General features: G+C 36.0%; 1 protein-coding gene across 4 annotated transcripts in view; it reads left to right on the forward strand.

Moving 5' to 3' along the window:
• Positions 1-13436, forward strand: part of sorcs1 (sortilin-related VPS10 domain containing receptor 1) — a 212705-nt gene that overhangs the window by 177369 nt on the left and 21900 nt on the right. For all 4 annotated transcript variants that reach the window (XR_008644302.2, XR_008644301.2, XM_055204567.2 and 1 more), the window contains exons 13-16: positions 3374-3465; positions 3732-3839; positions 4399-4516; positions 9503-9636. Coding sequence is in view for 2 of the 4 variants with exons in the window: in XM_055204567.2 (XP_055060542.2) it covers positions 3374-3465; positions 3732-3839; positions 4399-4516; positions 9503-9636 (452 nt within the window). In the remaining 2 variants the exon portion in view is untranslated. The remainder of the gene's footprint in view (positions 1-3373; positions 3466-3731; positions 3840-4398; positions 4517-9502; positions 9637-13436) is intronic.

A 13436-nucleotide genomic window follows, 5' to 3' on the forward strand; every position in this document is an offset into this window, starting at 1 on the left:
TCATTCATTATAGATTTATGTTGATCAGTTTAACAAGAGGAACTGACATTATAATAACTCCAGTTTGGCTTTGACTGATACAACCTTTCCATCTGGTTGACAGGCAAAGTAAAACAAAACAGGCCCATAACACCCAACCATAACAACTGCAAAGAGTGCGGATTTCTCAAAGCCCCCAGTACATGTAAAATCATTAGCCTGTGAAGTACTTAAACCAGTCACATGGTGTTTTAATCATCTTTCTCTGCACTAAAACAGACTCGCGTGTACTGAATGCTTGAAGCCCTAAGGCCCATAACTCCACAAGATTTCACATTAGCAGAGAGTCACAGCACATATGCTTTAACAGCGGCTTTGGGCCAAAGCAATGAAAATTGGTAATCGAGGTGTCCATGTTCGGTTCCACTCTGTATTAGGTCACCATCGGAACTCCCTGATCACTACCTAAAATCCACTGTAGGGTATTTACTACTTAAATACGTTTATTGCCCATTTGATACTGTTGCGCTACATTAGCAGTTGTGTAATGGCGACTGTTGACGGATTGCTTTTTTCCTGTAGCTCAACTGGTGATTAATCGCAACTTAATCACACATTTCTATCTGTTCTATATTTACCTTAATTTAACACTTTTCAAGTTTTGAATACTCTAATCAACATGGGCATGGATGCTTTTTGCAAATGTATGTTAATTATTAACGAAAAAGTCAGCAAAAATTATTTTTTAAAAATCCAGTTAAAGATTTTTCAAAAACAAAATCACTGCACTTTATTTTCTAATTCCTGCATGTTTTAACACGAAATCAAAATGTCATACAGTATGCGCAAGTGGATGAACACGGATCATTTGTATTAGTTAAGCATTTAGGACAGTACACCTCTTGGAAAACGTACAAATAAAGATCATTCAAAGATATTTACTGTCTAAGGGGTTGTGTACACTAAACTTTTAAACGCGGCTGAAAACGCTTGAACAACGCCGAATGCCAGCTGTTTTTCAGCTAAGCGCTTTGGTAGCTCTGATACGTCATCTGTGAGACGGTTGGTTGCTGTGATACTTGTCCCGCCCCTCCTCCACTGTGATTGGACGGACGCGTGAGAACTGACATTGACGAGCGGAGCTTTTTACCCAAAGTTGAATATTTTTCAACACTCGATGCTCAGCGCCGAGCGCCGGTTTTCAGCGCGGAAAAAAAACGCTAGCTGCTGGCATATTTGAAAAATGCTGAGTTTCCATTGAAATGAATTGAAAACATGCACCGGCCGCGGGCATAAAAGCATTGGTGTGCACGCCCCCTAAGGCTGCGTCTCAATTTATGCGACAACGTGCTAACGGTCAAACAAAAATTGCGCTTCGCGTTAATCGCACGTTAATAAAATTAGTGTTGTTAAAATTCATTTACTTTAACGCGTTAATAACGACCTTATGTAATGTGTAATCACGTCGAAAGGTCAGGCATGACGTATGCAAAACTAGCACCCCAGTGTTTACAAGTGTGGAAAAAAAGGGCCGTTCCAACATTGTTGTATGTGAAATGATAGTAATGAAAGTCTTTGTGTCAGTTTATTGTTTAAAATGGTCCCCAGATGTGCGTTTCACATTTGTGACGTGTCACCTTTCGACGTGCTTACGCATTACGCAAGGCCGCGCTGGCGCATCACACGGCTAGTTCAAGACAAAAAGTTGTGGTTTAAAAGTGCATATTTTTGTTGCTGAAAATTATGATCGTTTTGCTAGATAAGACCCTTATGCCTCAATTGGGATCGTTTAGAGCCATTTGAAGCTGTGCTGAAACTGCCGTTTTAAACTGCATTAAAATGTTAAACTGTTGAGCAGTGTTGAGGGTAACGTATTACAAGTAACGTGCATTACGTAATAATATTACTATTCTGAAGTAATGAGTATTGCTTTTTTTAAAAGTAATGCAAGTTACTTTTTTAGTTTAAATAATTTGATTTAAAAAAAAATTACGGAATTAAACTAAACGTAGTCACATTATGCACTCTATGCGTCCAACACCTGTGTGGGAACAGTTTGAGTCATAAACTGAGATGGCAGGCCAGAGCTCGACATTTTTGTGAGGAAATATGCAATTTTCATTCATAAAAACACCTGCAAGGTCTGAAAGAGATCAAGCCACAGCCAAGAAAAAGTAACGCAAAAGTAACTTAAAAGTAACGTAAGCATTACTTTCCATGAAAAGTAACTAAATAATGCAATTAGTTTTTTTTTGTTTTTTTGTGAGTAACTTAATATTATAATGCATTACTTTTAAAAGTAACTTTTCCAAATACTGCTGTTGAGGTCCAATAAAGTATATTAAAATGAGAAAATCCTGGAATGTTTTCCTCAAAAAACTTTATTTCTTCTCAACTGAACAAAGAAATACATCAACATTTTGAATTACATGGGGGTGAGTAAATTATCTGGATTTTTTTTAAGAAAGTGGAATATTCTGATAATAAGTGTACTAACTTAACAACAAAATAAGACATAGCAAAAACACAAAACAATAAACAGAATTTAACTGAACAAAACATTAACATTAAGCCAAATGAGTTAAAACTCGTAAATCAAGAAAAACCATCGAAATAGGCAAATCACGTAGTCTCGCAAATCTTGTCGCTTCGCTCCTAAAATGCTCCTGGTGTGAGTTGGCACTGCGTGGAAGACAGAACAAAACCACGTCTAAGCCGTAACACACAATCGTTTTAATTGAATTGAGGGTGCCACACTCGATCTGAAGAGTAAGCCAAAGCATTTAGATCGCCCCCTGGTGACTGGCTGCAGTATATAGCTCATAAACCACACCCTTTCCATGTAAATGAGCCAAACTTAAAAATCAAATTATACTTTAAAAAAAATTCCCAACAGTGGTTTTGTTACTTTTGTTAATTCTTATCACACTGATGTACATTGAAGTTTTCATTTTTCTAAAAATTTGGTTATGCAATTAAAACTGGGTGTGTTTTGATTTGTATGTTTGTGATTAAATCAAACTGGAAAATCTGCGAAAATCAAACTGCGCCCCACCTTACGATCACTACTGCGCATACTCTGGTGCCAAATGACATTGTCAGCGACCATTTGAGATTTTTTTGGTTTCAGTTATCCACAATGGAAATGTATGGAGAAACGTAATACAGTACATCTTTTTTTTTTTTTACAGTCAAACCAAAGCAATTATTTAAACTTTCAGTTTTTTACACATAGTGATACAATAAAACACAAACTAATGTGTTCATAGGTCTAATATGTTAATCATTATGATATATAATGGGCTGCATAGTAAGAACCTTTTGCATACACAAACTATACTTTTGTATACTGTATATATCCATACTGATTGTATACTGTCCATGTCTGTTGCAGATATTTGACGAAGAGTACAGTGTGCTTTATCTAGACCAGGGTGGAGCTTTGGTGGCTATTAGACACACCCCTCTTCCCATCAGGCACCTCTGGTAATCCCGCAGACCCACAAATATCATTATTAATATGTCACGCATGTATTGGTGAGATGAGCCAACGCAATCATTCCAAGATGACTCACATACTTTACGAAGAGTGTGAATATTCTCATTAAAGCCAGCAGAGTGTGTAATACTTTTGTCTTGTAATCTAGATGAAATGTCAGAAATGTGCCGTAAAGTTGTGTTTGAATTATTTGCCAGCTGTGTCTTTAGGAATGTAATCTGAAAGTGTTTGCTGGTGGTTTATATCTGCGCAGGTTGAGTTTCGACGAGGGACGGGTCTGGAACAAATACAGTTTCACATCATCGCCCCTGTTCGTGGACGGAGTGCTGGGGGAACCGGGCGAAGAGACGCTTATTATGACGTACGTATGATAAATAGAGATGGATTTTAGTGTTTTAATTATAAACCTTGGAAAACGTCTAGACAGAAGGCTTCTGGATGATATATAGTTCAGGTGAAACTGTTGTAAAGCTTAAAAAGTTGAAAAAACTTAAAAAAGAGTATTCCCTCTTGTTGTGTTCAAAATACTCCGTTGACTATTACAAAATAATAAACTCGGTGCATTCTGTGCAGTCACAAACAACCTGTTTCAACATTAAATCCATCACTTCAAACTTAAAAATCTTGCGCAACAAGCCCAACCTATAGTTATTTTGAGAAATATTTCATGAAGTTCTTGTAGGATATTCCTATGCTGTCTTTCTGACAAGCGCCCAAAAGTGTCACACAGTTCTTGAGTCTCAGACTTTTTGTTGACAGTTTGACGCGGGTTTCCACTGATGTGGTTTGACTTGGATAACATTGCTAACATTTCCTCTTCCTGTCCGCTCGGCATCGTTCTAATCATTAGAGTCACTGCCGTCTCCATGTCCCACTGCTTGCCAGACATATAGCGGGTGATGCTGTGCCTTTATTTGCAGGATCTTTGGGCACGTCAGTCATCGCTCAGAATGGCAGCTGGTTAAGATCGACTTCAGGTCTATCTTCAACAGAAGATGCATGGAGTCTGACTATGTGCAGTGGAATTTGCATGACCAGGTGAGAACCTCCATATTTAACTATGAAATCACTTCACTTAAATGTCACCTAATATGGGATTTTTTTTAGAGGTAATATTAGTCTCAGGCGTCTTTAGTATGTGTCTGTGAAGTTATAGGTCAAAATATCCTATTTTTATACCACACAAAATACCACACATTTCGTGTGTGTGTCTCTTTAAATGCAAATGAGCTGCCTGTTCCCTCCCCGTTTACTGTTATCTATACCGAAGACATAAACCGTTTTTAATCAAATAAGATGATCACCTTACTTCATTATCCATAGTGAAGATTTGGAAATTAATTATGTTAAGATGATTTAAAATAGAATTTACGACCAAAATGTTGTATTTATATGGGTGTGGGCGGGCCCTGTGCAAAGTGACATTAATTTGCACAGAAAATGACAACATGGAGATTTAAAAAAAGCAGTAAGCAGATTTTTTATTATTACAGGGTGGTTGTGGACCAACACAGGCAACACACAACGTAAAAAAGTTAATTTCTTCATATAGATTATATAGAGTATTTGTTTCTCATTCTTAAACGGCTTGTTGGAATGCTTGATTCTGATTGGCCAGTCACAACATTTGCAGGGTTGTTGTTCCTAGATAACAACCGCTCAAAACTAATAACGGAAGCTGCAAATCATTTTGTTAATATTAACAAAAATTATAATATTACAATTATAAAAAAAATATAAATGTCTTTTAACTCGTTCCCCCAATTGACGAGTTATCTCCTCAATTAAGAGAAAACATTTGCATAAAAAAACTTGTTTCTCAAGAATTTTTATGTTAATCTGCAATACTGCGATTATCTTACACTGGAAGAAATGATTCATTGAATTTAACTCTTTCCCCGCCAGCATTTTTTTTAAAAAGTTGCCAGCCAGCGCCAGCGTTTTTCATGATTTTCACAAAAGTTTAATGCCTTCCATAAAATGTTCTTCTTCAGATATATAAACATACAATATACCAAATGAAAGAACAGACCCTCTGCTTTCAAACAAAAAAAAACGTTTCATCCTACCTTGAGTAGTTCTTTTGTAATCAGCTTTTGAATATGGGTAGGTTTCTGCAAAAACACCACATTTTGAGCAAAAAGCAAAGATAATTCCATTTTTGTGACGGACTTTTCATAGAGATCCCATTCAGAGCGATCTTTAAAACAGACACGGACATGCAGCAGCTTGCCAGAGGGCAATACTCCCAGCGGTATTGCGGAAAGACGGAAATACTCGTCATTGGCGGGGAAGCGTTTTCTCTTGATTGACGAGATATCTCATCAATGGCAGGGAAAGAGTTAATCAATTTTTTTAAGGTAAGTGGTTGCAATCAATTTATTTAAGCTACATTTAAACAAAAAAGATTAGTAAAGTAAAATAAAATATAAAACTTTTGTTTAAATGTAGCTTAAATAAATTGATTGCAACCACTTACCTTAAAAAAATGGATTCATTCAATGAATCATTTTTTTCAGTGTACCTAATTTATTAAAAAATGTATTTACTTCAATCCCTCCAGAAAAAACGTGAAAATGCCATCGCATGATTCAATGCATAATCAGCCAATGTCCGTATATTTAAAAATATGCTGCACTTTCGCCACATAAATTGCAGATTTCTGCTCGCAAAATATGTGGGGCTTGGATGATTTCATAATCCCCACGTTTTATATAGTCATATATATCTTAGCAGAAAGTAGAAATGTCGTGGGAAAAGTAGTTGTCATTGTAATGTTAGGAAGTGTCATAATTACGCTACGTGAACATCAAAGAAAACGTTTTTGCAAGTTAACACACTTTTTGCAAATTCCCGCAATTTTGGCAAGTTCCCGCAATTTTATCGCATAAAATTGCATGAATATTCTCCATATTCCATCGCATTTTTTACAAAAATGTGCCGCAAGATCAGGTATTTTCTGCCCGCAACACTCACAAAAAAAGTTTTTCTGGAAGGACCATTACTAATTTTGAACTCTATGTATGTTTTGATAATCATTCTGAATCTGTACTCTAACAAAATTCCTTCACAAAAATGCAATTATTTCAGCTTTTTGCTAAAACAGTTTTATTTTTGAAAGAAAACTAACCATATTTAAGAGTTTATAAGCAAAGAAAAAACAATAGATAGGATGGAACGTCCCCCCCCCTCGTTTTGTTTGTTTATTGTTTGTTTGAAAGTAGAGAGTTTGTTCTTTCATTTGATATTTTTGTATGTTTATACATTTTAGCAGAATTTTTTTTCTCAAAGGCATTTTGTGAAAAAAATGCTGGCGAGCAACTATTCAAAAAATGGCTGGCGGGGAATGAGTTAATAACATATTTGACATTATATTTACAAATGATTAAACCAAATAGTGTGTTTGTGATATTTGAACGTCTTGTCTTATCTTAAAACCGATAGTAAACGGAAGGTCTGTATTAGTTAAAAAATTAGCAAATAAAATATTTCAAAAACATATTTAATGTGCCTTACCTTACTTATGAGGTTAATTGCTGTGTAATAAGTGGGATAATGTACATTATCCCTTACTTTAAGTTCACTTACAGTATAAATCCTAGATTCTTAGAATTAAACATCATGTTTTTGCTACTGTACCTTTAAGAGATCCAGGTAAATTACCTTTGTCATGATTGTTTGAACTGAGAAGAAGTATTGAGTTCAGAAAGTGAGTTTTTTTTTACGAGAAGAGTAAATTAGATTTTTCATGGCATGACTCCCTTTAACAAAATGATAACATGGACCATTATATTTTATAAGTTTATATACTCTTGTAAAATTTCTAGAAAATGTTAGCACAAATTGAAAGTCGTCTCTCGGTCAAAAGCAACTATCAATTTTTTACTGAGGCAGTGTTTCCCTAAACCCGTCCTACGTGGCACCCCTCCCAGGATGTTTCAGATGTCTCCCTATATAAAACACCTGATTTAACTCATCAGACTCCTCCAACATTCTGTGAGGAAGCTGATCAGAAAAAATTGTCAAAATATGTTTCCAAGCTGTCACTGGAGCATACCCTTTAAAAATGTCCTAATATGTACCATTAAGTACATATATTTATTAGGGCTGTCAAAATAAACGCGTTAATAATGCGTTAACGCAAATTCATTTTAACGGCACTAATTTTATTAACGCGCGATTAACGCAATTTCTGTTTGACCCACAGCTGGATGAATTGAGACGCAGCAAGTGACCGGCGCTGTCTAGATGAGTCGGAGCTTTTCATAAAAATAAGAACATTAAGCTCTCGTCCAGCGAATCCAATGCTCTAAATGGTCATTAAACATCTAAAATGCACGTTTTCTGCACGTGCAGTTTTCTTTATCTGCACATTTTCTGTGAGGTGTACCGTCCCAAATCCATATAAAGCAAAGATTCGTCTTCTTTCACTTTTTAGTTTCGTTTTTAAAGCATTCAGAAATGATAGGAAATAGACTGAAGGACTTTCTTGATGTTAATATAATTATTAAGAGAGATAAAGTTCGGGATCTGATTGATGTTAAAAGAGTTATTAAGAGTGACAAGACTCAAAAGCGATGTCTGACCCAAATGGAGAAAGAACAAAGTCTTCTAAAGGCAAAAACATTTATAAAACTATGGCTGATGGTTCTGTTGAAAATGTTAACAGGCTGTTGTAGACATGCATTTGCATATAGCATATATATTATCCAAATCCATGCTCATTAGAGCATTAAAAACTTAAAAAGTGTTACATTTAGGTAAATTTAGAACAGATAAAAATGTGCGATTAATTTGCGATTAATCGCTAGTTAACTTATGAAATCATGCGATTAATCGCGATTAAATATTTTAATCTATTGACAGCCCTAATATTTATACATTTTGTATCAATATGTAGATACTAAAATGAAATCTGTAAGGTCCAAGCTGTACTTTTTGAAATCGTACTGCTCCAGTGACAGCTGGGGTACATACATGTATTTTGACCATTTTTTCCTGACAGTGTATAGAGACTACACCTAACAGCATGTCATACTGGCTCCTTGCCTTAAACTTTTCACAAGAATCCTTTCTAACTGGCCCTGACATGCTTTCTTAGCCTCCACTATAGGATCTGTACTTTAACAGATGGAATAATAAATGTCCCAGAAGTTGAGCCTGAAGCAAAGTGTCCCCTCACAGAATGGTAACAGATTTAAGTCTATCATCAGCAGTAAGGACATGGTAAGACAATCCTGCTTTAACTCGAACCTGAAGCCGTGTGAAACTCTCTGTCTGGAGATTGCCATTACCGTGACAAACTTTCAGATTTTCGGAAGATGCGAGACAACAAAAGCAGACAGTCGACAGCAAAACGTCCAAGTTTGGACAGTTAAAACCGAAGTCCTGCGGTTTGATTGAGTAGGGATGTAAAGTAACACGCTGATTAGGTGAAACCATGCATTGTGTATCTAAATCTACGCAGCCGACCGTCCCGCAGACTGACAGATGCGCTGCGGGGTTATATTGTTTCGTTCTGCGCCAGTTAGCCTGATAAATCCGAAACCCAAAGATAAAACAAAAAAGACTGCATGACCAGGAAAGGTCCTCGGCTGTAAAAACAAAACTTTTTCATCCAACCAGCACAAATCCTGTGCCCGAAATAAAATCGCAGTGTTTGGAACAATAGTTCAGAGAAGCCGTGTTATCAAAAGACCAGAATAAAATCTTCATCTTCAAAATACATGAAACGTAAGCGAGAGGCCTGGCACCCTGAAACCTTTCATGAAATGAACCTTGCCGAGTTGGGATATGAGATATGAAATATGGAATAGCAAAATACAATAAGCAGAAACACTTTTTTCCTGTTTTCTTTCTTCGGTCTTTATTCTATATTCAGCGTGATGCACACATGCCTATGGCTATGAATTATTTATGTGAAAATGAAATAAACCTGCAAAAAGAACAGCATAAACCAACCTTATTGTAGAAAAATGCATGTACGTGTGTGTGTTTATGTATGTGTTCAAATCCTTCTTGTAGGGTGAACACTGTCTCATGGGAGTGAAAAGGGTCTACCGAAAGTTGAAGGCCACTGCGAGGTGTGTTATGGGTAAAACCTACTCCGTCACGATGATTTCTGATCACTGCGCCTGCACCGAATCCGACTTTGAGTGGTAAGCGAATAAAGCGTTTTGTTTTCATTGAAGTCTCTTTCAAAGCCTAGTGTGCTGCCTTGATGTCTACTGCCTACGCAGGGGGGATCAGAACTAAATTGAGTCATGGCGAGTGACAGATTACGAATGCTATACATAGGTAGTTGGTCATGTGCACATGAGACTTTGCTAATAAAGTCAGTAGAAGTTGATCATATATTTGATCTATTCATTCATCTAAATATATAAACATTAAGTGGATTAAATTACATAATTGATATCTCTTGGATAGATTTTAATTGAGGGCATCGCAGTGCATTGTGGGATTGGCTTCTAGCCAAGCAACACATTCACTGCTTCCGAAACCGCCTACTTCCATACTATATAGTAGCTGAAAAGCAGTTAAATCAGAAAATCATGCATCGCGTTTCCCAGTAAAAATATCTGTCTGAAATCGATTCTGAATCACAAATCACTATTGAGTTTGAGTTGTTTATAACGTGCATTTAAAAAAAATCAACAATTGTCCAATACAATCATTCAAAAGATTCTTTATTATCATGAAAATATCTGAAACTATTTGAAAAAAAGATGTAAATATGCTTATAGACATTTCCTTGGAATAGTGTCTATAATGGTACTTCGTCTTAGGCACAAATGGAGTTTCTGCACAAGAGCGCCCTCTGGCTTTTGGATGTGGCAGCATGTCACCGTAATTTATTAAAATTCATTAATTGAGAAAGTGCGCATTTGCTAATTTAATCGTCCAAGCCCTAATTTTAACTCTTTCCTGCCATTGACAAGTTATCTCGTCAATTAAGAGAAAACATTTGTTCGCATTGACGCTTTCCTGATGAGTTTTTACGGTAATCTGTAATTCTGCTATTATCCACTAGATGGCAATCTTACCCAAATTATAAAAAAACTAATGCAAAAACAAATTCAATTAATTTTAAACTCTGTGTATGTTTTAATAATCGTTCAGAATCTGATCTCTAACAAATTCCTTTAGAAAAATGCAATTATTTCAGCTTTTTGCTCAAAATTTTGAATTTTTGAAGAAACCTACCCATATTTAAGAGGTTATAAAAAGAGAACAAATGAAGATCGGATAAAATGTTTTTTCCAAGTTTCATTTTGTTTGTTTGTTTGAAAGCAGAGGGTCTGTTCTTTCATTTTATATATTTGTATGTTTATATATTTATAGAAAAAAAAATTCCTGAAAGGTAAAAAAAGGCTGGTGGGGAATGAGTTAACACCATAAATGTTATAATACACTAAAAAAATCATTTTAAAGTCACAATGAAATTGAAAACGTATTTTTTTTTTAATATTCTGTTTTTTTTTACAAATTACTTATCTGTGAGCTTCATTATTTTTAAAAATGCTAAATGCAAATCTCCTTTGCTCCTCGAAACGATCTCTTTTTACTTCCACGAGGAATGATGGGAAGGCGGGGCCTAGAAAAAGACTGCAGTCATTAGCAAATAGCAACATGAACCAATTTACAACGATCCAATAATTTCTCAATAGACGAATTCAAGTCCTGCGGATAAACGTCATGACAAAGAAATAAAGACAATCGCTACTTCTGTTTCATTGTGACTTTAACTTTTTCCCCGCCATTGACCAGTTATCTCGTCAATTACGAGAAAACATTTGCATGAAAAAAACGTGTTCCTGGTGAGGTTTTATGGTTATTTGTAATACCGCGATTATGCATTAGATGGCGCACTTACCCAATTAATACAAAAACTTACAATTTTTTAATTATTTATGAATTTTACACTCCGTGTATGTTTTGATAATTGTTCTGAATCTGATCTCTAACAAAGATCTCTAACAAAAATGCAATTATTTCAGCTTTTGCTAAAAATTTGTATTTTTGAAGAAAACTGCCCATATTTAAGAGTAAAAGCAGAGAAAAAAATATAGATAGGATGAAACGTTATTTCCCATTTTGTTTGTTTGAAAGCAGAGGTTATGTTCTTTAATTTGATATATGTGTATGTTTATATATTTATAGAAGAACATTTTCCTGGAAGGCATTTTGTGAAAATCATTAAAGTATTGGTGGCATTCAGTACACTTTTTGTGAAGTAATTCTGAAGATGAAATATACTTTAATTAGTACCTTTGAAGTGAACTACAAAAGTACTTGCTGGTCCTAATTTAGAATTCAGTACATTCAAGTATACTTTATTTTAACCTGGGTGACGCTACCCCCATCTCGAGAATATACATCCTCTACCCTAATTTTCCCATGAATTAGGAAAGTTATTAATGTTGCTTCTTTAAAGTACCAAATTTACAGGTCCCCCGAGTCCAGACGAAACAAAGTGTGAAAGTTATTAATCAGAGTGAAATGTTGTGCATTTAGCAACACAAGTGGGCCGCATCTGTGTAGCTTGTCATGGTAATTGGTGCAATTTGTTTTCTAGATTGGGGTTCAGTGAGTCGCACTGTAGTAGAAACAACGTTGGCTTGTTTTGTCTGATTGTCTGTTCTCATGAAGACCAACAAAACTAAGCATCAGCTTTGTAGAAGTAGCATGACTGGACAAAAGGATGTATGGTCTTTCTTCAGATGTGCAAAACTTTGTTGTTTTAATAAAAATGACTGGTTGATGGGTTGTCTAAATGATTCAGGTACAGATCAGACTTAAAGAAGCCCTGAATTTGGCTGCATACCTGCAAGGTTTTCATCAAATCTTTCTTCGCTTTAATATTTGTCATCTGCGTTGCTTTAAAAGCAATGGATTTAGAAACACGACCCACAATGCTGCTGTCAGTCTAACATACATGCACAGCAAGCAGTCAGCAAGCTAAAATCCTTGTTGAGATGTTGCTTTTCTTAAAGGGACAGTAGGACTTTAAGTGTTTTATAAATCAAAACAATGTCTTTATTCATAAATATGTCCTCATTGGTGTCAAATGACCTCTGCCAGTGACTTTTTTTGTAAGATTAAAATTTCTTCTCTTTACTTACATTGAACGGGTAAGTCCAAGGAGGCTTCCGTGTTGTTCCGCCATACTGATAAACTATAATAGCAGAGTGGGACAAAAAGCACTAGCCTACCAATGCGTTTCCACAATTTTCGTTCAGAACACGTGAACCAGCTGAATCCGACAAGGAGATCAGTGAGTACATAACAGCTACCGTAGTTGAAACACGCATTAGGAAAAGCGAGGCGCTAGAGAGCACTATTCGTTTGAATGCAAAATACAATTTCACCACTAGTTGGGGTAAATCCTACTTATTGTCCCTTTAATTCACCCACTTTGAAGTACAATGCTAAGACATATTAAAGGTGCCTAATATATGCACCACAAGTGTCAACGTATGCTCCCTTCATCTGGCATTGGTGAAAAAAAACTAAATCCCACGCTAAACTTATTCCATTAGTTGAAAAATAGTGCTATGTACAGTTGCTCAAACCAGTGTTTTGCTAGTGCCACTGTGTTTAAAGTCGTCATGAAACCGAAGTAGCCCTTTTCTTATTTTCTCTGTCGTTACTTATATTCAAGTAAAACGCCTTCTAGAATAAAAAAAAAGGTTGGGCGCCACTTGAATTCATCCATCGAGAATTGATTGGATTATTGGAAGTTGGGTCATGTTGCTAATTGCTAAATGCTAATCGTTGCGATTTTTAACAGGCCCGCCCTCGTGCCATTCCTCATGACAGGAAGCAACGATAAAATAGGCTTGTTCGCCGAAAGAACCGACAGGTGGATGACGTTTCACGCCGCAAGCACGATTCGAGAAATCATATGGAGAAGTTTAATTTCGACTCGCTCTCGCAGAACTTTGATGTTATCCAC

Source organism: Misgurnus anguillicaudatus, chromosome 3 (assembly GCF_027580225.2).
Source record: "Misgurnus anguillicaudatus chromosome 3, ASM2758022v2, whole genome shotgun sequence".
Taxonomy (NCBI): domain Eukaryota; kingdom Metazoa; phylum Chordata; class Actinopteri; order Cypriniformes; family Cobitidae; genus Misgurnus; species Misgurnus anguillicaudatus.